Source organism: Xenopus laevis, chromosome 1S (assembly GCF_017654675.1).
Source record: "Xenopus laevis strain J_2021 chromosome 1S, Xenopus_laevis_v10.1, whole genome shotgun sequence".
NCBI lineage: Eukaryota > Metazoa > Chordata > Amphibia > Anura > Pipidae > Xenopus > Xenopus laevis.
The window spans coordinates 98082826-98108174 of NC_054372.1; the positions used below are offsets into that span (position 1 = coordinate 98082826).

Consider the following 25349-nt stretch of genomic DNA (forward strand, 5'->3'; position numbering starts at 1 on the left):
ATTCGGCAATTTTAGAATGAGACCCAGGCAAATGCCCCTAACATTTTACTTAACCCTCTATTTCAGGAAATCGTTTCTTTTTTGGTGCGACAAATCTCCCCGAACTGCCTTCTAGAATCTAAATCGTCGTCAGGATGGCACTCGCACGCTTTGTTTTCAGAAGTCGCCCAAAGTTGCCTTACGAGGAAACTTCGGAAAGTCAAAGCGATCCAACTGATTTACATTTTAGCTAGTGGGAAGGCAGTTTGGGGAGATTAGTCGCCCGAAGAAGAAGCGATTTGTCGATGGGCGACTAATCTCCTGAAATAGCAGTGTGTGCCCTGGCCCTTAACAGTTAATGCATCGGTGACCCCCCTCACTGAGCTGCTTTAGACGGTGAAAAATGAAACTTTACACTTCAATTTTAGAATAACAGTCACAAATGGAAAATAGAAGGTAATTGGAAAAGGTCTTTATTTTTGGTGAACTATCTGAAACCAACTGAAATGAAAAAAGTGTGAAGGCCACCAACCCCTTTAAATAGAAAACACCTAGCAGTGACATTAGCGGCACTTTCAGATCAAAGATGAGTGCACGTTCTTCCCCAAATATATAAATAACCTTACATGGACTCTCCAACTTCCAAATGCAATTACTGTATTATTTACACACATATAATAAAATGCAGGTAAATAATAGGTAGTTAACAAACAAGTAACTTGCTGCATGACTACAAAAACCTGTAGAATGCAAATATATTTATAGACTATATGGACAGAATAAAAATGTAATCGCTGGTATTGTACAGCACCATAACCTTTGGTTCAAAAGCTGATACTTTATTGTGATTTCCACTCCCATTATAACATGCTTTGTGGTTAGATTCTACTCCAGACCCTTAGGGCTTTTTGCTTTATATTTTAAACGAGTGAATAAGCTGCTCGGTATGCAGTCTTTCCTCAGCTTTGCTTGATTTTTTTTTTCCTCTGCCTTTTGCTGCGGCATTTGCTGCTTTGAAAGCTGCAGTAATGTCCCGTCGCCTCAAGGGGTAGTGCGCACACGACATGATATTTTTGTCAGTGTTTTTTTCCCCCCTCTCCGCCATGTTTGTCCTCCTTGTGAGTAACTTGGCGTTCGCTCTCAGCAGTTTCCACACGTTTCCTATATATGCAGAGAGAGTGTTCAGATTTCTATTAAGGACACCTCTGGCTGCTCTTTTGCAAGCACAGAACTCAAACGCCCTCTCCCTCCCCTCCAAACTTTTTTTTTATATCATTTTTGAGTTTGATCATCTGAGAAAGAAGAGCAAGTATAACGGAAGAGGAAGGTTGGAAACATACCTAGAAATAGATCGGGTGGGGGGGTGGACGGCACGACTAGAACAGAAATAATTCCAGCAAGATGGACATGAAAAAAAGAATTCACCTGGAGCTGAGGAACAGGACGCCCTCTGATGTGAGCTCATCTCTTTCTCATCAACATATTCTTTGCTAATCCTTGTGCTCCACGGAGTCGGTGTCTGTGGGTTGTGCTGGGAGCTAGATGGGGGAGTGGATGAATATGGGCAGCCAGGGTGATATTAGCACATTATTTATGTTCTCTTGTTAGCTATATACTCTGCTTTTAGTTGTGTTCATTGTAACAGACATGTGGGCTGTCAATATTGTGCTTGGGAGACAGATCTCTATTGATAACAATGATATTGCTAGAAAAAAAACCCTGGAGTAAATGTGCTGTTTGTGCTGATGAAGTGTAGGAGGGGATCTGCTGTATTGCATCCTTTCCAAACAAGGACAAATAGAGAAAAAACTTAACATTTTTTATTGGTAGTCTTGTTAGTTTATAGAGTTTTTCCCCCCCCCCCCACACTGCCGCTGTACACCCTTCCTCTACGCTTGAGTTTTCCCAGCAACCATGTTTTGAATAAAAAAAAAAAATCACACTTCGTTTTGTATCTTTAAACAGCTACTGAATGAAGGGAGGCTGTGAAAAAGCCAAAGTTTTGGTATTGGGAGACCCCCTGCACATAGGGCTTCCACCTTTTCTTATTTTCTTCCTATATATTTATATGTTTTCCCTATTAAAGGGTAGGGTTGCCACCTTTTCTGAAAAAAATACCGGCCTTCCTATTAGGGTTGCCACCTTTTCTGGAAAAAAATACCGGCCTTCTTATATATTTATCTTTTTTCCCTATTAATAACATTGGGATCAGCCCTCGTTTTTACCAGCCAGGCCAGTAAAATACCGCCCAGGTGGCAACCCTACTTCCTATATATTTATCTTTTTTCCCTATTAATAACATTGGGATCAGCCCTCGTTTTTACCAGCCAGGCCAGTAAAATACCGGCCAGGTGGCAACCCTATTAAAGGGGATGTTCACCTTTGAGCTAACTTTTAGCATGACGTGGGGAGTAATGGTCTGAGACAATCTGCAATTGGTTTTCATTTTTTATTATTTGTGGTTTTTGAGTTATTTCGCTTTTTTATTCAGGAGCTCTCCAGTTTGCAAATTAAGCAATCTGGTTGCTAGGGTCCAAATTACTAGGGATGCACCGAATCCAAGATTCGGTTTGGGATTCGGCCAGGATTTGGCCTTTTTCAGCAGGATTTGGATTCGGCCGATTCCTTCTGCCCGGCCGAACCGAATCCTAATTTGCACATGCAAATTAGGGACGGGGAGGGAAATCGCATGACTTTTTGCCACAAAACAAGGAAGTAAAAAATGTTTTCCCTTTCTCGCCCCTAATTTACTTATGCAAATTAGGATTTGGTTCGGTATTCGGCCGAATCTTTAGAGAAGGATTCGGGGGTTAGGCCGAATCCAAAATAGTGGATTCGGTGCATCCCTACAAATTACCATAGCAACCATGCATTGATTTGACTAAGAGACTGGAATAGGAGAGGCCTTGAATAGAAAGAGGAGTAAAAAAAAATGTAGCAATAACAATACATTTGTAGCCTTACAGAGCATTGGCTTTTTAGATGGGGTCAGCGATGCCCATTTGAAAGCTTGGAAGAGTCAGAAGAAAAAGGCAAATAATTACCGTATAAAACTATAAAAAATAGATAATGAAAAGTAAAAGTTGCTTAGAATTGGCCATTCACCCCTTTAATAACATTGTAAAGACTTGTGAATGGTAAAGTACACTTATCAACAGGGGGCCAGGTGCTCAAGACCCAGACTTTCAGCTCTTGGAGGCAACATAAGACATTCGAATTGCAGTGGTAGGCTGGCACAAAAACTGGACTTCACTCCAAAAATAGATGCAAATAAAAAAAAGTTTTATTGTACAGAAAGTATCATCTCAGAGGGTGGCCTTACGCCAGGGATCCCCAACCTTTTGAACCCGTGAGCAACATTCAGAAGGAAAAGGAGTTGGGGAGCAACACTAGCATGAAAAATGTTCCTGGGGTGCCAAATAAGTGCTGTGATTGGCCATTTAGTAGCCCCTATGTGCATTGTCAACCTAAATTGAAGCTCTTTTTGTCAGTACACCTGGTTTTTATGCAACTAAAACGTGCCTCCAAGCCTGGAATTCAAAAATAGGCACCTGCTTTGAGGCCACTGGGAGCAACATCCAAGGGGTTGGAGAGCAACATGTTGCTCACAAGCTACTGGTTGGGGATCACTGCCTTACGCGTTTCGTGCCTTCTGGGCACTTAGTCATAGGCTAGTCATAAGCCTATGGAACCTTTTCTCCTGTGCATGTGGGCAGCAGCCTGGCTGACTTGACGCTTATTCTGTGTATATGGAGATTAGCAAACTGCTGTGAGTGGGGACGTAGGATAAGATGACCTACATTGCAAGGCACACTTTCACCTACTACAAAAGGGGGGGGGCATAAATTACTTATGAAGTTCGCTGGCAGTTGCTGTAGGACTCAAGTGTAAATAGTGCAATATATATGATCTCCCTCATGTAGATACATACACAAAGCTTGGTCATACTATGTAGCGTTGCATAGAACTGATTTGGTTTGGACAAGTTGATGTGCTAGGCTGTGGGGTTCCTTTACAAATGGCAGGGAACCTTCCAGTCAAAGGTTATTGCGGGTGTGTTTAATGTATGGTGCCAAGAAGATGCTTCTGCCACTCAAAAGCAAGTCTGTGGGCTGAACTACCACTCTCAGAACCCTTTGTGCCAGGGCCTTTAATTTAACAAGACTCCTTAGCCTAGAGACAGTGCGGTTTTACTTGTGTAGGATGAATGCTAAGAATGACTTATGGCTCCGCTGTGGCAGTGCTTGTATCTTGTGTGTGAGCTGTCATTCTCAGTTCGTAATGGTGTTTATACGTGTGCCAGTGCCTTTAGCGGGTGCATAGAACACACAGGAGACAACGCTATCGGGATTCTAATGTAATAAGTTAAATCTAGTGTGGGGGGGGGGTTTCCGCGTCGACGTACCACCCTTCTTTCTCAAATGGGAAATAAGCTGAAAAGATGGGAGGGGGGTATAGCGGCCCGCTGTCCTACATTTACACACGCGCCAATAGTAACATTTGTATACACTAATTTATATTGAGGAGGTTTAAGGAAATAAAATGGGCTGTTGTGTCTCAGTTTGATGCAAGAATGTGTTCTTCGGTTTCAGTCTGCTTTCTAGTCCTCTCCCACCCCTCTGGTGCCGCGCAATGTCAGAGGAGGAGATATCACCATGTTGTCCTCTTGCCTTTCCTCTTCACTTTCTCCATGTTGAATGCATCTTGTTTATCTGGACTTCTCCCTTCTCCTGTGGTGGGTTCTGCCTCTAGTTCTTCAGTGTTAAAATCTGAGGCCGGCTCGGTGTTGGGGTATTGAGTAGTCGTTGCCAGGCTCGTTTCTCCTCAGCATTGTGGTGTTTCTGCTCTCCTGGTATACTGTCACCCTCCCACCCCCCACCCCCCTGTATACAGGAGCTGTCTTTGTCTGCTGCCTGTTTGTACAGGACTGTACTGGGCTCCTCTTTCCATCTGTCTCTGCATACAACTTTTTGTCACTGAAAATCTCTTATACAGTTACCTGGTATGATTATTACATTATATTAGCAAGCACCCATAAGTTAACTATAAACTGTATTCTATTTATTGTACATTAGAGTGCCCTCCATTTGAGAATATTTTTATATGATTATTACATTACCCATTTACATTGCAACATTCCCTCCCCATACTTTTCCACACTTTACATAATTTTTTCCTATATAATCTTTTTTTTTTTGCTAGACCCATTTGCTTACATGTGGTGATATAACGTGAGTCTTAAAAAAAAAAAAAAATTGAAAATGTACACACATATATATATATATTTACAACATTAGCGGAAATTACTCTCCCAGCGACAAATATTCTCTTCTTCGGGCAACTAATCTCCCCAAATGCCTTCCTGCTGCATGAATTTGAATCGCCAGCAGGATGGCATATGTATCGATTCGAAGTTGACTTGCGATTTCTGAAGCGATTTATGTGCTGTCCCATCGGCGATTCGGATTTTTGCCGGGGGGGAAGGCATTTCAGGGAGGTTATTCGCCCAAAGAAGATAAAATTTGTTGCTGGGCAACTAATCCCCCCCAAATCTTCGTTTTTGCCACCAGCCTTTTATGTTATGCAGAGTTGAAGTCCTGTGGTACATATATCTCCACAACTATCCAAAAGGACCATTTGTCTAAAGCAGATGAGCATTTTTGAGTGGTGGGCCTCCGCTCAGACACAGTGCATCATATTAAAGGAACAGTAACAGCAAAAATTAAAGCATTTTAAAGTAATTCAAATATAATGTACTGTTTCCCTGCTATGGTAAAAGTTCTGTGTTTGCTTAAAGGAGAACTAAACCTCCTCCATAAGTTTCCAGGCATTGCCCCCTCTCCCTCCCCACAATGCTTTAGTGTTAAAAAAAAAAAAAAAAAACCCTTTTAAAAATTCCAACCCTTAAATGCAGAGAAGCACAGCAGAGCTCCCGGTCGACATCTTCCGGATATTTGTGCAGTCTTTGGGTCTATTCACCGTCAAAAAGTCTGCCGTCACAGATGGGCCAAGTCAGGAATCAGTTTGAACTGCATTGAAATCCGAAGACTAAATGAAGATCCGAAAGATGGCAACTGGGAGCTCCGCTGCTCTTCTCTGCATTTAAGGGTGAGAGTTTTTTAAACTTTGTAATGGAATACAAGAGAATTCTGCAGTGTTCTCTGCTATGCAACCTGTGCCTTGAATGGCTGCCCCCATGGCTACACAGCAGCTTATTTATAAAAAAAATATAGTAGTCTTTGTGAAGCAAACACGCCAGTTTTACCAGTGCAGGGCAAGCCAACATTAAACTTTAATTGATTTAAAACACTTTAATTTTTTGGTGTTACTGTTTACCTTTAACACTAGAACTGTTGGCAGTAGGACAGATGCATCTTGGTTGCTGCTGGGTTCCTTTGAATACCAGCCGCAGTGAGAATGCTCATGTGCCATTATCCTTACAAACATTGTTTTATTCACATTACCTGAAATCCCTTGGCCAGTATGTTAGGCACCCCAGTGACTATATTAAATAACCTCCTACCTACTTAAAGGGACTTTAATTCAGAGTGTACAGCTGCCATTATCTCCAAGGAATCCTGAGCACCACATTAGGAGTAAGCATATATGTAGTACAGAACTTCATTGGCAAGCCCCTGTGATTTGGGGTTTCAGTTTCCCTTAAATTCTCTGTATTAAGCAGAACAAGGAGGGGTTTTTCACCCTACAACACTTTTTCAGTTCAGTTGGTTTCAGACAGGGATGGCACTTGGATCGCTTTGGCTTTACAAAGTCGCCTGAAGTTTCCTCGTGAGGCAACTTCAGACGACTTTGAAAAACAAAGCTTTCCAAGTGCCATCCCGCCAGCGATTTACATTCCAGCCAGCGGGAAGGCAGCTGGGGGAGATTAGTTGCCTGAAGAATAGGTGATTTGTCGCTGGGCTACTAATCTCCCCGAGTAGCAGCGTATACCACCACCCTTAGTGATGTGCGGGTTGAGAAAAACTCGAACTGCACACGACCCGAACACACCCGCACCCAACTTCCATCTTTCACTTATAGACCCACTCTCGCCGATGACATCACATAAGGGGCGTGGCAGGCACATGCCTTTAAAACTGGAAGCTGGCAGTGTAAGGTCATGGGTTGGTAAAGCAGGTAGAAGAGCTCAGCCCAAACCTGCAAACAGCACAGCGAGGTGAACCCAAACCTGTGGGGAAACTGGTGGTATCAGGTCCCATATACAGGCAGATAAGCTGCTGATTTTGTCCAAAGGACCAAAATCAGCAACTTACCGTAGATCAGCCAGTATACAGCCTTAGGAGTCCTGTGCCAGCCAGCTATTTTGCCATCATAATGACTGATCTGTAGTCATTAGAAAAAGCTACTTTGTGATCTTGAAAGAAGGCTGATTGTTGGGTATGTTTGGTTATTTTTGTTGGTACCTTGTTATGCTAAAGTAGCAACCTATCCCACTGGTACACAAAGTGTTAAAACAGCTACAAAGCACAGCAATCAGAGGTTAAATGGGCAAGAGTGTTTACTAAAACTTGAGCAAGAAAGTCACTAAATATTATTGGTAGGTCCTCCTCTATCTGTCTCACTTGGAAGATGCATCTATGAAAAATCAGTGTTACCACCACACTTCTAGTGAAGATTATTCAATCAAGTTCCCCCTACAGCTATTCCTCCCTGAATATACTAGGCAGACATTGCCTCACTCTGCCACAAAACACTCCTCCCAACATTTGAAAAATGGAAAGAGGGATAAGAAAACATCTGCCTCCACACGGCAGCAATTGTTTGCCCATTTTATTGCCACACCCCCTAATTACCATGTCCAGTTTACAAGATTTGTGAGGCTATGCAAGTCTGAACACATTTCTGAGAGTGTTAGGGCCACGTTTTAGGTGTTATAACAGTTTTGCTAATGAAGGTGAAATTGCCCATTAAGTTGTGCGTCTCCGTTCTCCTAAGAGACTTGCTTATCTTAAATAGTTACACTTGTTTCTATGTAGGGACCCCTACTGGGTAATCTGCCCTGCAGCTTTAAGGCCCCCACCTTTTTCTTAGAGTGATTTGCCAGGAGAGAATGACACTCCCCTGCTACACTGCTATATAGTGTGTGTAGGGAGTGGCCACTTCCTCTTTGGCCTGTGGATGGTGATCCAGCTGGGTGTGCTCAGGGGAGCCTGGGCACAGCTAGGCCCAGAAAGGCCCATGAGCTTTGGAAGAAGAAGTCGGGGACCAGGTAACCCCGTGAATGAGGAATAGTTACACTAGGGCAGACTTGTCATAATCTCTCTAGGAGAGAAAGGCAGAGAGGTGAGAGAGAAAGAGCAGCTGAAGCTCCAACGAGGATTTGCAGTAAGGGAGTAGCTTCCCAGAGGCTTTATGTGTTGCCTCCAGTCAGGGACCTCAGTGAAGAGGGACTGTAGGGTAGAAGCTGCTTTCCTGACAACTTCCAGGAGGGAATGTGTGTGAATACTGCAAATGCCTAATGGAGACCTTTCCTCTGTGAGAAATGCCTAATGCTTGCAGCTCTGTGTGAGAAATGTGCTATTGCCTCAGCTCCTGCGTGAGTACTAAACCTGTGGTCACTTGCCTCGTGCATAGTTAATAAACCGTTTTCTGTTTTACTGCAAGAACCTCCTGGCGCCCATCTTTTGTTGTATGCACAGTAGCCTGGAGGGGATGTAGTTGCATACACCATAGAGGGAACACTTCCACATGGCGAAGGCCCTGACCCTGTTGTGTGAAGTCGCGTGTAACCCATGCTTCTACTGCTAGCTGGACAGTTTAACTATTTGTGTGCTATGCAGCCCAAATAGGTGTTACATACATATATCTTAAATTGTTACAAATGTATCCAAGTGCAGAGTGTTCTGGGCTACTGGACTTTTTAATAAACACCGAGTCCCAATATCATTTTGGTTGGGAAACAATCAAGCCAATTCAGTTCTTTTGTACTGTGTGATTTTGGGCTACACCTACCACTATTAAGCACTGGGCTCTGATGCAGAGCTTCATATATTTCAGCACTGCTCTGTACTTTTTGGTACTTAAAGCTCATTATAGTACTATATTCAGCCACTTGTTGAGAATAGGGTAAAGGATGACTTATTTAACTGACAGCTCAGTACACCACTTCCTCTGCTCTTTGTTTAGGTGGAATAAGGGTTGAGTTCTGCAACCTGCCCATATTATTCCTGATTGAAAACTTTTCTGCAGACTGAATATGCTAATACTTGATATTTATAGTCTGTTAAGTCATAGTCAGTAATGTGATGAAGGCTCGTTCAGTTACACCCCAAGTTCAAGTTTTTATTTCTCAGGAAAGATCAATAAGTTGGCAGTAATAGTATAAGTTACTGTAGCTGTCATTTGCTCCCCAACAATCCACCTTCTGCATCATTGAGGTTTTTTTTTATTGTCACCATTGTGAAATAATGTCAGACTTCAGCTTTCTCTATGCATTCTGGCTCTTAATCAAGTTAAAGTGGACCTGTCACCCAGACACAAAAATCTGTATAATAAAAGTCCTTTTCAAATTAAACATGAAATCCAATTTCTATTTTTCATTAAAGCATTCATAGCTGTTCTAAGCTCATTTAAAAGTCTCAGCTGTCAATCAAATATTGTCTGCCCCGCCTCTATGCCATGGGCATAGAGGCGGGGCAGACAATTACTTTCACTTTCCATTCAGCACTTCCTACATGTCACTGCTCTCCCCACATTCCCCCGTTCTCTTTACCATTTAATTGTGTAACCAGGACATGGGGATGGACATCAGGTCCCCCATTCTGGTGCACAAACAAGATTCTGAGATGATACAAGGCTTGTCTTAATAACAGTGTCCACAAAATGGCTGCTGCCTGCTTGTTATAATTATGAATTCCCAGACTGAAGGAAACAAGATTCAAATAATTTATATAGTGTAATTAAAGTTCATTTTGCTTGACTGATGTGATAAAATAGGATTTTGAATAATTTTTTTTGGGTGACGGGTCCCCTTTAATATTACATATGTTTTAAAAAATGGCATACCTTTTATTTTGATTGGAATGATATGTTGTATTGCGGTTTCCATTTCTCTGTGTATCTCCATTTAAGGAGAAAGTGGATTTTTTTTCATTGACATATTTTAAGTCTACAAATATAGTTCCAGACCCATTACTAGATTGTTCTCTTATACACATTTTTTCAGGGTCTTCCTCAACAAAATCGACCATCTATTCAACTGCATTGGATGTGCAGACCATTGTAGTAAGAAATAATACTCTACAGTTAGTAACACAGGAAAAAAGTTGGAAATATGAGTTTGTCAGGTCTCTATAAGCTATCTCTCCTCTATAAGCTATCTCTCTCATATTGCTTCTCTGTATCCGTCACCAAGAGCATTTTAGCTTTAAATTTCCCATCCCATAAACTGTTCAGAAGCAATAAGTAGCTGTGCTTGTTTCCTCGGTTAAGCCCCATAAGATCAGCTACCCCAGTAGGCAAGAGGGGTAACATAAGAACATATGCAACAGAGAACTGGTGAAAGTTATATGTATAGCATAAAATTAGAAAATATGTATGGCACGTAGGGAAGTGTGAGTTAATGGCACACCAGGAGAGAGGGTGCAGCAGCAGTGGCGCATGGAAAGAGATGGAATAAAGAAGAACAAGAAAGGAATTATGGATAGGTAAAGAAAACAGAACGTAAGAGACCGAAATAAAGGAAAAACAAATGAGAAATGTAAGAAAACATGTAGTTGGTAAAAAAAAATTTTATATACATTTTCTAGAAAAGGGGTCGGGGTAACTGGTAGGTTTGCATAGGGCACCAAAACACTTGGGTTGTGGTGCTGCTTATTACTGTTTGTCAGGTACCAAATGTTTGAATACTTTTGTTTGTTCAGTTACGTGTTTCCTCGGCCCGGATTTGTGGAGAGGCCACAAAGGCCAGGGCCAAGAGCAGCAAAATTTTAGGGGCGGCATGCCGCCCTACCACATCCTAAGGAGCACATTTGTTGGTGCTACTTTTTTTAAGAAAACCATGTACTGCTAGTGCTGGTACCCTAAAATCCTTTGTGGTATTAAAAACAGCACATTTACCATTTTTTTTGGGGTGGTGACCTTACTTGTAACCCTGTATTATTCTCGCCAAAAATAATCTTGTTAGCAAGTCAGCCTTGTATTGAGATTATGTTGTGTATATATACTGCATATTGAGAGTCGATTCCTCAACCCAAGTGGCTGACTGTAGCCAAGAGCATGTGCTGTAAATCAGGAAGAAAAAATAGAAATCTTAGGGGCTACGAATATTAGCTGCTAAAAGCATGTGATGGCCTTGGGCTGGTACAAAAGCACAAAATCTAATGGTGGCCATACACGGTTTGGACCGATTTGACAGCTTATCTGCCCGTGTATGGGGGCTTCCGACGGGTCTTTCCGATCGATATCTGGCCACGATATCGATCGGGAAGGTTGGATTTTTACCAGACTGACCCGTCGGAGCCGCTTGGCGCATCGTATTTCGATCGTTCGGCCATACGGCCGAACGCTCGAATTACCCCCGATATAGCCTTGCCAAATTCTTTTAACTTTAGTTCTCCTTAAAAGGGTAATGCCACTTGGGAATCTTTGATCAATCTTACCCCCCTCTGTACTTATATCTTTGGTGTCAGGGTGGGTCATGAGGGGGCCACAGATTAGTGCAGAGAGACCAATATCTGTTTTAAAATAGAAAATGTGACTCTTAGGGGTATAAGGGGTATATGTACCAAAGAGTGAAGTTAGAGATCTCCACAGTCCGCAGAGTGAAATACCGCCTCTCTCCATTCATTTATATGGGATTTATCAATGGGTGATATTGAAAGTTCACCATTTGATAAATACGCCTTAAAAATCCCATAGAAATAAATGGAGAGAGGTAGTATTTCACTCTGAGGACTGTGGAGATCTCTAACTTCACTCTTTGATAAATCTACCCCTTAAAGTTACCAGAGGCAGCTTTTTGCCTCCCCGGTAACTGGCTGCTCACCACCATTTGAGGCAAGGTTTTCTCCTAGCCTCATGGTAGGACGGGTCAGAGTGAATTTTCCTACAACTGACAGGACCATGCTTGGGAGATTATCTTGCCCAGATGCCATACTTGCCATTAATAGGTGCCATGGCTGACCAACACAAGAGCTGTTACAGCCACTTTTCATGGAGTTTGGTTGCTGAGAGAAATCCCATGTGTAGTGCAGAAACTGGATGACTGACAGAAATACAGATATAAAAATATTTCTTTATAATCATAAAACTAAAATATAGCGTAAGTTATTGGCAGTATGTGTAACTAAGAGATCATACCTCCCAACTGTCCATTTTTTTGGGACAGTCCCAATTCAGCCCCCAGTCCTGCGTTTCTTACTGAAATGTCCCAAGTTTCTCTTTCATCTCTGGCACTGACTCCAGAAAAAGATGCAAAGTTTCAGAAACTTAATTAAAATGTGTTTTTGGCAAAGAGCCCAGAACTCTGAGCAGCTGCACTTAAATACTTTTGTAACAATTTAAGATAAGCAAAGAAACAATTGTAACTATTTAAGATAAGCAAATCTCTTGGGAGAACTGACTTACAGCTTAAAGGGCAATTTCAGCTTCATTAGCAAAACAGTTTGAACACATTTCTGGGAGTTTAGGGCATTGTTTTATGTGTTCTAACTTTCATAACCTGCCAAATTCTGTAAAATGTACATGGTAATTATGTGGCCATAAAATGGGCATGGCCAAAATAAATTCAGCACGCCACTCCCGCCTGATGTTTTTGTCCCTTTTTACAATTTTCAAATGTTAGGAGATATGAAATATAGATTATAAGGATGTCCTGTGTGATAAATAGTTTTTCAGATTTGGTAATAGCTCATGATCTGTAATTACTTTCACTGTATGCAGCAATTATGAAGCCACAAATACTCCTATAGTTTCCTCTTTCAAATAAATATTGAATCAAATATTTCAACAGGTGCCCTCTCTATTTTAAGGCTTCTTTCATTTGATTCATTCAACTCATTTATATATACAGTATGTTATTTATAGACGTAGAACATTCTCCCCTGACTATGCACATATTTTGTTGACTCCATATTCAGCAGATTTTCTGTCAGTTGATTATAAGTCACATATTCGTGCCACCTGTTCAAACAATAGACAAGTTTGGGCAGAAAATAACTTGCTAAATTTAAAGATTAAATTGCATTAAGTTGGTACCTGCTATTTTATTTTTTTAAAATGTATTTCCAACACTTAACAATTTTAAACTTACTTTAGAGGGAGGATTTGTTTGTTATAACTATGTCCTAAGCCACCATTTGAAACTGTATCTAAAGCTGACCATCCCTCTCCTTTTCTTTTTGGCTGTGACTAACAAGGTATTCTTTGTTCTTTCATGCAGGTACGAGAATTGGTTCTGGATAACTGCCGGGCGCATGAAGGCAAAATAGAGGGTCTTACAGCAGAGTTTGTGAATCTAGAATTCCTCAGCTTAATAAATGTCTTATTGATGTCAGTCTCAAATCTTCCAAAGCTCCCCAAATTAAAAAAGGTAAAATGTTATTGTCTATTCTCCTGAGTATGTATTTTCCCTAACTGTTGTTATCTGCTTTATGGAAGAACTTGGGAGTGCAGGGCTCCTAAGGGTTTGTTCCTCAGCAGGGTAGTATACCCTCTTTTTCAAGTGCAATGAATAGGGCTTGTGGTTAACATAATATTTGCCTGTTGATTTAATTATAAAAAATTAGTTTTTAATTGCTTGAGCTGGGCAACAGGAGAATTGAAGATACTCTTTTTGGTCCTCACGAGGTAGATATCTAGATTACTTACTTGTTAACCACCCCCTGCATTCTCTTTTCATTGTGACTGTTTTGTTAGCAGAAGTCCTTTATGCACAGGGATTATCTGTGTAGTGATCATCTAATTATCTACCCATTATGGACGGAGTTCCTTCAATTTTCCCTGTTTAGCTCAAGAAATGAAAAAAAAACATACATTTTTCATGATTAAACATTAATAAACTACCGTGAGTGATTGGATACTATTGGTTACTAGATTTGGAATAAACTCTTTAAAAAATTTTGTGTACAGGTATGGGACCTGTTATCCAGAATGCTCTGGACCTGGGGTTTTCCGGATAACTTTGTATACCTTAAGTCAACTTATAAAATCAATTAAAGGACCAGTAACATCAAAAAAAGATGTTAGTATAAAGAAATAACTTACCGAAACTCTGCTTGCACTCCTCTTCACAAAAGCCAACATGGCGACGATCCATCGTGCAGTGTTCGATTTCTCCTCCCTGGCTATCTCCTATAAGGAAGGCGGGGATGAGAAATCGAGTGCTGCACGATGGATCGCCTTTTCTGAAGAGGAGTGCATCCGGAGTTTTGGTAGGTTATTTCTTAATAAAGGCTGTGCGATTTAAAAGTTTAATTTGTCTTGGGTTTTTTTGTGGCATACTAACAAATTTTTTTTTAAAATTTTTTTTATGTTATTCATCCGTTAAACATTAATTAAACCCAATAAGCTGGGTTTCCTTCCAATCAAGATTAATTATATCTTGGTTTGGATCAAGTACAAGGTACAATTTCATTATTACAGATAAACCGGAAATAGTTTTTAAAAATTTGAATATTCTACTGCAGTGTATGGGAGCCAGCCTTTCTGTAATTTGGACCTTTCTGGATAACGGGTTTCCGGTTAACGGATTTAAAAAGAAAAAAATCCCAGTGTAAAACCAATAAGTTTATTATCTCACCAGAAGTACTTGGGATCTGGGAGCTCATGCCCCAGACTTACAGCTCAAGGTGTCCAACCAAAGGAGAAAAACAGCAGGCACTCACAGATCCTACAAACAGGCTTGTAAAAAACTGAAAACTTTATTTTAGGGCAAAACTAAATCAACACATAGCCTTACCCGTTTCGTGCTGCCCGGCACTTAATTTTAGACTTGGCTTCCGGATAACGGATCCCACACCTGTACACATCATACCGGTTAGGCTACGGCCAGATGATGTGGTCCCACACAGGCTGAGAGTCCGCTCCGCTCCTCTGCTGCTGCTCTGCTGCCACCTGAATCCAAAATCTCACGTCTCATGCAGGAACCTCAGGTGCAGGTGTCTGCACCTGAGCAGAGGCAATGTATTCGGGTGCAGGCACAATTGGGAGCAGAGAAACCACAGGCCGAGAATCCGCTCTTTCTCTCAAAGTTAACACCACAAATATAAAATTATGAATGAAGACCAACTGCAGTGTGAAGCACAATTTGCAGTGTACCTATTGAATGTCTTACTGTTTTTTCTCTGTCCTTCTTTAAGCTTGAGCTGAGTGACAACAGAATCTCTGCAGGCCTGGATGTACTAGCAGAAAAACTATCCAACCTCACACATCTGAATCTCAGTGGAAATAAAATAAAATACATTAGCACATTGGAACCTCTGGTAAGAACCTTTGGTATTTTTACTTACTATATATTGTAAATTGACTGGCGGAGGCTAGAGTACTGGGAACCACTGGGGCATGTACATTACTAACTCTCTAAATCAGTTTATGTACTCTAAAACACAACTAATAAAAAGCACTCAGTTTGCCCAGGAGTAGTAACACATGGCAACCAATAAGTTGCTTGCTTTTAAACAGGTGGTGCTACCTACTGATTAGTTACAATAGGTTACTGCATCTGTGAAAACTTAGGGGCATATTTATTAAAAGGGAACTATTGCGAAAATGAAAATTTAATATAAGCTTCAGCATACTGAAATAATAACCTTTCTAAATATAATCAATTAAAAATTCTATACTGTTTCTGAAATAATCGAGTTTATCTTCACAAATTCCTCTCTCAGCATCTGTTTCTCCTCATTCTGTCTTCATTCAGCAGTTGGGTGTCAGATGAATGATCCAATATATCTTATAGAGGGGCTCCTTTTGCCTAGAAGATGTATTAGAGCTTACTCTATTCAAATCACGAGAAATCCTGTCTTTCTACGTGCAGAATTTGTGCAAAAGGCAGTTATTTTGTTAGAAAGCACACATTCAGGAATCTCTCATTTAATGTCAATAAGAACCACTTCTATATGAGAAGTGTCATATAGCACATAGAATAACCGTCATTGTTCTGTAATTATGGGGATCAAACCTATTTTTTTAAGTACAGGTCAGTTCAAAATTGTGCAGTCAGGTGTAGGGTTGCCACCTGCCCGGTATTTCACTGGCATAGCCAGTAAAATACCAACCAAGGCCAGGCCAGTATTACAAATTTGCTGGTAAATTTGTAAGTACTTATTATTCCACCCCCAGCTGACCCTAAATCCCTTCTTCAAGCAGGGGCTTATAGCTCATATTCGCAAAGTTCCTGTCGCTAAACTTCCCATTCATCCACTTGTGTTCCGCCCCTTTTGTTGTGCTAGTCGGCCCCCTAAGTCATTGCCCCCACCCCGATAATCACATGCCGGTATTTTTAAGGACCAGTTGGCAACCCTAGTCAGGTGCTATTTATGATATGCTTGCCATACTTGCTAAGATCCACTTGTTTAGTGAGTACTTTTACGTTAGCTTGAGTGGTAGCTACCCAAACCTTGAGCAGAAGCCGATACTCTTCTTTCAACTTGTAAATGGGCCAAAAAGCAGGCAGTTGCTGCAGTCAGCAGAGCATATCAACCCGTGTATAGCAAAGCTTTTCTTTAGGCCTTTCTTGCATTATCAATTAGTTGCATGCACAGAGATGCCAACTTAGATCTTAAATGATCCGGGGCTGCCATGCCCACGCCTGTAACACTTCATGGCTTTAGTACATGACTTTACCTGGCAAACAATTCTGTTTAAAATGACTATCGATCCTCAGAAAGCGACTAGGTGGCATTAGAAGTAACCTCGGAGTTCCATGACCTGTATAAAAGCACTCAGCCTTTGGCCTTGTGCTTTTATATTGTCATTGAATTCCTTGGTGACTTAGAATATCCTTTTTTTTGTACTTTATTCACTATAGAACATCTACTTTATAACTACAGGGCAACATTAGGAAAAGGGATGATGTCTCCCAGTTCAAAAAGTAGAATTCTGCTTAATCATTTCTAACCTTTTTTTCAGAAAAAATTAGAGTCTTTGAAGAGCCTGGACCTATTCAACTGTGAAGTAACAAACTTAAATGACTACAGAGAAAGTGTTTTCAAGCTCCTCCCGCAATTGACTTACCTGGATGGGTATGACAGAGAAGACAAGGAGGCCCCAGACTCTGATGCTGAAGGAGATGGTGTAGATGAGGAGGAAGAAGATGAAGGTAGGCTGTTTTTAGATCCATTTTGGATAAATCAGGTTGTGACTAGGGAACATAAGCCTTAAATAAAAATGGTCTTATAAGATACAGATACATTTTGTCTCTTAATGTTTATAAGTAATTAATATCTGCATATTTGTCCTATTCTCAGTCAATAGATTCCTGTTTTTTTGCTACTGGAATGAGCCATAAATAGCAAAATAACATTAGCTTTTTCCTCAAGAAACCTGCATGATCTTCATAGGAGAGCATTAAGAGTTTGTATTTTGGTAGACTCTTCCTACAAAATCTATATTAAAAAAAACAAAAACATTTTTTGACAATATTACCTGCTGGTAATTTCGGTTGGTCAGGAAAAGCGTTAACTCCTTGCTTAGTCAATCAAGTTAGAAGAGTGTTTTGATATTTCTCTAGTTGGTATCAAGCAGAGGAGCAACAATGATATTATAAAAGCTAATACATATTAATTATTCTCTAATTATTTTCTGTATTATTTATTTTGTATTTAATTACAACATATTAACACAAATCATAAAAACTACAAAAGCCATCTTAATGAAGGGTTCAAGCCCAGTTTTACTCAGTTTTGCTAGAATCATTTTATTAGTCATGGGATCAACACTGAATGAGAGAAAATTAAATTAAACCATATATGTTATACATTTGATTGAGGCATTGAATACATCTAATGCTCAGAGACGTTTTCTTGTTGACTTTTTTTTCCGCAGGGGGAAGAGGAGGGGGAAGAGGAGGAAGAAGATGAAGAGGAAGAAGATATAGATGAGGAGGAAGATGAGGATGAGATGAAGAGATAGATGATGAAGACGATGCAGTGGCGAGGAACAGGTAAATACATGACTGGTTTGTAGGTGTGCTACCAAACCGTGCTGTAGTGTATATACTCCTAAAGAAAATGGTGCACACTGGGATTTGTTGTAGAAAAATTAAAAATTCATAATTTTATTTAACACATTAAAAGCGGCCGGAAAAGTGGCCGCTTTTTAATGTATGAAATAAAATGATGAATTTTTAACTTTCTCTCACGTCTAAGGGACACAGGACCGTGGGGTAAAGGGCCCTCCCATCAGGAGGAAGGACGCTGAGAAAACGTCAGAGCTGTAGCCCCTCCTACTCCTCCTTTATCCCTGTTCACCCGGAAGGGCGCCAGTTTTTTCAGTGTCCAAATCCCGGTGTGCACCATTTTATTACATGTATATTGTACCAATATAGTTACATAGTTAAATTTAGGTTTAAAAAGACCATCAAGTTCAACCCCTTCAAATGAAATCCTGCATCCATACACACACACACACACTGACTCCTCTATACACTCACACGTCAAATAAAAGCTCTTTTCTTCTAGTCTAAAGGGGGTGGCCCTCTGGTATGGTGATCCACTTTATGGGTAAAAAGGTCCCCTGCTATTTGTCTACAATGTCCTCTAATGTACTTGTCAAGTGTAATCATGTCTCCTCACAAAAGCATTTTTTTCCAGAATAAACAACCCCAACCTTGACAGTCTACCCTCATAATTTAAGTCTTCCATCCCTCTAACCAATTTAGTTGCACTTAGTCTCTGCACTCTCTCCAGCTCATTTATATCCCTCTTAAGGACTGGAGTCCAAAACTGCACTGCATACTCCAGATGAGGCCTCAACAGGGACCTATAAAGAGGCATAATTATGTTTTCATCCCTTGAGTTAATGCCCTTTTTTATGCAAGACAGAACTTTATTTGCTTTAGTAGCCACAGAATGACACTGCCCAGAATTAGACAACTTGTTATCTACAAAAACCCTGAAGATCCTTCTCATTTAAGGAAACTCACAACACACTGCCATTTATTGTATAACTTGCATTTATATATTATTTTTTGCCAAAGTCCATAACCTTGCATTTATCAACATTGAACCTCATTTTCCAGTTTGCTGCCCAGTTTTCCAGTTTAGACAAATCACTCTGCAGAGTGGCAGCATCCTGCATGGAACCTATAGTTCTGCACAATTTAGTATCATCTGCAAAAATAGAAACAGTACTTTCAATGACAACCACTCTTTGTAATCTATCTTTTAGCCATTTCTTTATTTCTAATACAGTAAGATTCTTTGATAGGTCACTTACAATATAAATTATATGTTTAAGTATTCATTGTGAAGGTATAGGTTTCCTTTAAAGGGGTTGTTCACCTTCCAAACACCTCTTCAATACAAATTTGTTCAATACAGATTATTGAACTGAAATACTTTTTTTTTTTTTTTTTTTTTTTAAAGTTGCTTTTCAATTTATTTACAGTTTTTCCAAAATTTAGTTAATTAATTCTGCTCGGCATTCAAACTCATGTATCACTTAGAACATTTACTCAGAGTCAGCGATCCCCCCCCAAGCTGCTTCTTTAGAAAATAGCCTAGAAGCAAAAAGTAACTTTACACTTCAACATTATTTGGAAACAGTCCAAAAGAAAATAGACTGTAACTTGAAAAAAAGTCTTTGTTCTATGGTGACAATCTTGGAACCAACTCGCTTGGAAAAGTTGGTGAACAAGGCTTCAGCTTAATCTCTCTTACATTAATCAGATATTGTATGGTAATGTTCAACTGACGAGTCATGTTTTTTTCTGTACTTGTTGTCTGCAGGAAGACCTTTGACATGATGGAGAGTAGATAAAGAAGATGATGAGGATGATGATGAAGAGCTGATGAAGGTTTGTTAAATGGCCTGATTTAAAATTCTTGATTTCTGAATTTCCTCTTAACTTGCTCATCCTTCTTTACCATTCCATGCAATTAGCAGTTTTCTGCCACTTCACTTCGCCCCTTTAGGATAAATTGTGCCCCCTTCTCGCGGTTGTTATTAGTTTAGAACCTGGCTGGTGCCCAAGGTCTAAAGTAAAGACGATTTAGAGCCTGCTCTTAATATTTTAGTTAATATTCCCTTTTGAACTGTGTCTCTGTTGCTTATCAGAAGAAGACGGAATCTGCAAAGGGAGAAAGAAAGAGAAGAAGGCAGATGAGGGTGAAGAGGGATGACTTAAGACAAAAACATAAAAATTAAAGAGAAAATGAAATGATTAAAGGACCTTTTATGATATATGGTGTTGATTGAAGACTGGCCCTACCCTTGGATTCTGATAAGCAGGTTTCAAAGCCATAGTGATTATATAACAAGCCCCTTGTCCTTGAGCACCCAATGAGCCCAAAAGAGTTGTTTTCTGTGCATTCCTTCCCCCAATGAACCCCAACTGGAAGATTACACGGGTTGATTTCTAATTTATTCTTGAAAAAATAAAGCAAAAAAAAGAGACAAACTTCTGACTAAAATTCACAAACTTAGGTCAAAGCTTTTTCCTATTTATGTTGGGGTCCTAGGGTTTTCTGAATTAAACCCCGAGGTGTTATTTCGGTTTGAGTCGTGTTGATAGTCAGTGGCTGCTTGGTTAACTAGAAGGATTGGAGCAACATTTTTACTTTCTGTTACAAGAAAGAGGGGGGAAAAAATCCTTTGTAAATAAAATCTTAATTTGGTTGTCTGTTTTTCATGCTTTGCTTTTTTCTAACAGTTCAATATTTTTTTACAGTAGGATGTTTTTTTGCTGCAATGAAAACTATTTTTTAAGAACATTTGAGTTGAATAAACATGTTCTATTTGGTAACCTAGTTGTATGTTTTACATTTCTGAATTGTTCCTTTTAATCGTTCTGGCCCACTTCAATGCTGTTCGTGTTCCTTTACAAATTGCTTTTACTTAACAAAAACATCATAACAGGCTGAATTTTATGCATGATATTTCATTCTTATTAATATTCAGCTTGTTTTTGTTTTGTCCAAAATAAACCATTATGGTTTTGTTAACTTTTAGGGGCAGAATAGTAAATTTGAATTTGAGGTCTTCAAAAATTCAACAACATTTTCAAATTTGAATCCCTATTTCGCATGTAAATTTTGATTCTGGACATTTTATCACAGCTTTACTATGGAAAAACAATCCTAAGCGTAGACTATCTATCGGACGTTTTTCAGCGAGATCTGAAGCTCTCGACCAAAACGGCCTATGCAAGTTGCCATGCAACAGAATATAAGGTAAGAGATAAAATGTCGGATTTTAAGGTCGCAGTGGTTGATCGACGCAAACACGAATCAACGCTTTCGACTTCATTCCGGACATTTCTATCTCTTACCTTCCCCTGTCGGATGCGACTTGTGTACAGGCGTTCTGCTCGGCGGGCACGCCAAAAACATTCCATTGTAGTCCTCACCCTAATTGAATTTCATAACCTAAAACCTGCTCGAGTTCATGTACAAGTCTATGGCAGAGGTCCGTTGAGTCATTTGGAGTTGTTAATGATATCCCTCTCCTGTATTTGTGGGTTATTTTCGAAGAAAAAAAAATCCGTTTTCCTACCAAATTGGCATGGGGAGTTTCCTTATAGGCGGAGAGAGATTAAGGGTGGGTTGTATGGATATGTAGGAATGCATGGGTGCCTGTAAGGGTGGTTGTATGGATATGTAGGAATGTATGGGTGCATGTGAGGGTGGGTAGTATGGATATGTGGGAATGTATGGGTGCCTGTATTGCAAACGTACCCCTTGATGATAGATGGAAAGGCCAGATCCCTGGGCCATTTCCAAGGGGTCAGAACCCTGTTCTGCCTGGATGTTTCTGCCTACCACCTTCGGGTTCTTTCTGGAGGCGCTTGTCTCTGTCTCCTCTGCTGTTCTTCTTGGAAACACTGCTGGAAGCAGCATGTGTAAAAAGCTCTGCCTGGATGATACCAGAGCGATGATCTTCCCGACACACTCTTCCATTACGTGATCTGGGTATTCAGCGGGATCCACGTTGATGGGTTTGCCTGAAGGGTAGAATTTTATGGCTACTTTCAGGCAGCACAGAGCCATCATGGAGAGTGCATAAGTATAAAACTCATGATGGTGGGTCAGGCTCAGTGCGGCGATGTCTCTAGCAGCCGTCAGGGCAATGGCTTCTTTTGTCTGCTCGACAGCTACATGCTTCTTCTGGCTGGCTTCTCTCCGGAGGGTGAAATACTCCAAGAAGTCATCGATGGTCGGTGCCAACATTTCAAAAAACAATCTGCAAATGATGATCGCTCAGTTGGTTCATTTTCTTCTTTGTAAGGTGCATCAAAGAGTTTTAGGCAATTCCATAGTGAATTGCCATTTGTCAACTAACTTGTAGGCTATATTGAAGCAAGTGGCTCCTACTCTGTTCAGGTCGGTGGTCTTGATGGGAGCAGTGCGGGCAAGAAACCGCTCCAGAAGGTTGACAGTCAAGCACAGAGACCTAAAGTCCAACTTCAGACGTTTTGTGTATGAAGACAAGCAGGCTGGTGAACTCATACCATGACCCAAAGTGATTTCTGGCTGACTTTGTAGAAAGTTCAAAGCCATAAATCTCTCTTCAAGGCTCTTGTTGTACATGTAGGCGTCTTCCCCATACTCCTTGAAGGTCTCTAGGCCAATGCCTATGTGAGCTAAGGTGTTCCAAGGCTCATTTTGAAGTGCTGGGTCCCTAGCTGAAGGGTGGCACGTCCCACGTTGATCACCCTGGTGCTCACCCTTTTGGGATCATGACAGCACCCAGGGGAAAGAAGTTGTTCTTCTTCGTCGATCTGTCGTCTTCGCTTCCTCGCTTTTGAAATCTCCATGCTCACAATCTCTCTCTTTTTCACTATCTCTCTCTCTCTCACTCTGGCCTCATTGAGAAGTGTTACTTTGTCTCACCATCCAAACTATCTGACCGTTCCAGCCCCATTTTGTGACACCATTTTGGGTTACTATAAACACTAGGTTTTGGTCACTTAAGAGCTTCCATATAGAGCCCCTACTTTTGTTTTACCATTTGGTAGTACAGCTTGAAAATGCAGAATGATCTGGAATTAATAGGAGCCAGCATCAGAGGGTGATTTTTTTGTTTGGAGAGGCTAAAGTTGACCATATACTGGCTAACTTAAAGGGAACTGGCACATTATACTCAGGGAGACGGTGGGTCCTGCACATTGCACTCAGTGGGAGACAGTGGGTCCTGGCACATTATATCAGTGGGAGACAGTGGGTACAGGCACATTATAAACAGTGGGTTCCGGCACATTATACTCAGCTGTAAACAGTGGGTCCTGGCACATTATACTCAGTGGGAGACAGTGGGTACAGCACATTATAACAGTGGGTCCTGGCACATTATACTCAGCTGTAAACAGTGGGTCCTGGCACATTATACTCAGTGGGAGACAGTGGTCTGGCACATTATACTCAGTGGGAGACAGTGGGTCCAGGCACAAAATGGAGCAAAAAAAAGAACCTAAAAAAACCTTTAATCTTATTCAAGCTGTTGCTGCTGTATATAGTACCTGTGAGTGGAATGAAAGTTGCAAACACTGGCCAGCTAGATATTCCAACTTCTTCATATCAGTCTGCCTTGCTGTCTTCAGTCCTTTCTGTAAAGTCAGCTGTGCTCTGATTGGACAAGCTACAAACCACATATATCCAATCAGAGTGCAACTGATCTCTTCAGCATCGTGGTTTGGAGGCGGACCTTAGCTACCAATCCGTGATTAAAGGAACAGTGCAGTCAGCACTGAGCAGGTTTATATTTTGTTTTCTTTTTATTTTAGGGATCAGAAAGGGTTGGGGAGGCTTAGCCTACACTAGCCTTATTGAAAATCCGCCTATGCCTCTTATACTCTAAAGTAGGAGGAAGACTACAAAGTACAAAAGAGTAGGGATGCACCGTATCCACAATTTTGGATTCGGCCGAATCCCTGAATACTGAATTGAAACCGAATCCTAATTTGAATATTCAAATTAAGGGTGGGAAGGGGACAAAGAAGCATGTTAAGCGTGGATATGAAGTATTTCACCTCATATAATTAATATTATATATTAACATTTTCTATCAGATTTAGCATTTTTTAGTCCATAATCCAGGTGTCAAGAAGATAGAACGTGCTCACAGTCTATAGCTTCTATATCCGATACCATATGTTCCTCACATATGGCAATAGTCACAATAATCTTCTATGAAATATCAGAGCATTGTTTTTTGGGTCAAGTTCTTAAAGCAACATTATCACCAAAACACATGAGGTGTCATTGACTTTACCCCAGAACTCAAGTACTAGAGCACTAAGGGTACAAGAGTACACCACTTAGTGCTCAAATAAACAGCATTTGCTTGCTTCAGGGAATGCTGCTTTATGCTGGAATAAAAATCCGGCGCTCAGAACAGACAGCAGAATCAGGAGGTAGTTAAGGCAGGTGTTAAGAACAGGGCCCCAACATGAGCTTGCACCTCCTTATGCTCCATAACTAGATGAATAAGTACATTTTGCTTCAAAAAAGCAACATAGATAGAACGCAGATTAATAAAGCACAGGCCAGCATGACACATTGCATAAAGCCTTGCATTTAAGTTGTCAGAAATATTTGAAAGGGCCCCATATTGCTGCATCCACAAAAACAAGTGCTACCAGAAAATGGTGAGCTCTACATTCAGCATACTTTAATAATCTTTACCTAATTAGGAAAGTCTAATTTGCCTTCTATGGCTAGGACCATAAATAGAATATAAGCTGCACTGACATTGCGTGCAATAATTATAATTTCTGGGACATAACCGGTGTCCCTACAGGGAATATACTTTACTGCACACTGTAGCAGTCCAAGTGAAATATCAAAAAGAGGTCTGTAGGATTTTCTTTGTGTTGTGGCTACATACTGGTAAAATCAGTAATTTGTGATGGGCCAATTCAAGCTGATCTGCTTCTTTTGCTCTGGCCTTGTGCAAACTTAACAGGATTGAACTGCAGTTACAACTTGGAAAGCTACTATTCTGCCTTCATACTTGGGAAAATAAACTACTTGGACAAAAGTGGCTGAGAGTCACTAGCTGAAAGTGTATGGGAAGTTTATGGTACTACAGTCTGGGAATTGTTTTAAACAATTCTAATGGAGAAGAAAAAATAAGTTCAAATACGTAAACTATTCAAATGATTTGAATCCCAGTGCATGGATGAACTTAAGCTCTAGAACAGGGATCCCAAACATTTAAAACCTGTGAGCAACATTCAGAAGCAAAAGGAG

At 40.5% G+C, this 25349-nt stretch overlaps 1 protein-coding gene across 1 annotated transcript; it reads left to right on the forward strand.

The window, feature by feature from the left end:
• Positions 1-1295: 1295 nt before the first annotated feature.
• LOC121399389 (acidic leucine-rich nuclear phosphoprotein 32 family member B-like) lies at positions 1296-18044 on the forward strand. The gene is made up of 5 exons (XM_041579971.1): positions 1296-1434; positions 13382-13531; positions 15300-15422; positions 17071-17260; positions 17986-18044. The coding sequence occupies exons 1-5, from the start codon at positions 1381-1383 to the stop codon at positions 18018-18020; spliced, it is 552 nt and encodes a 183-aa protein (XP_041435905.1). The 5' UTR covers positions 1296-1380; the 3' UTR covers positions 18021-18044.
• Positions 18045-25349: the final 7305 nt, after the last annotated feature.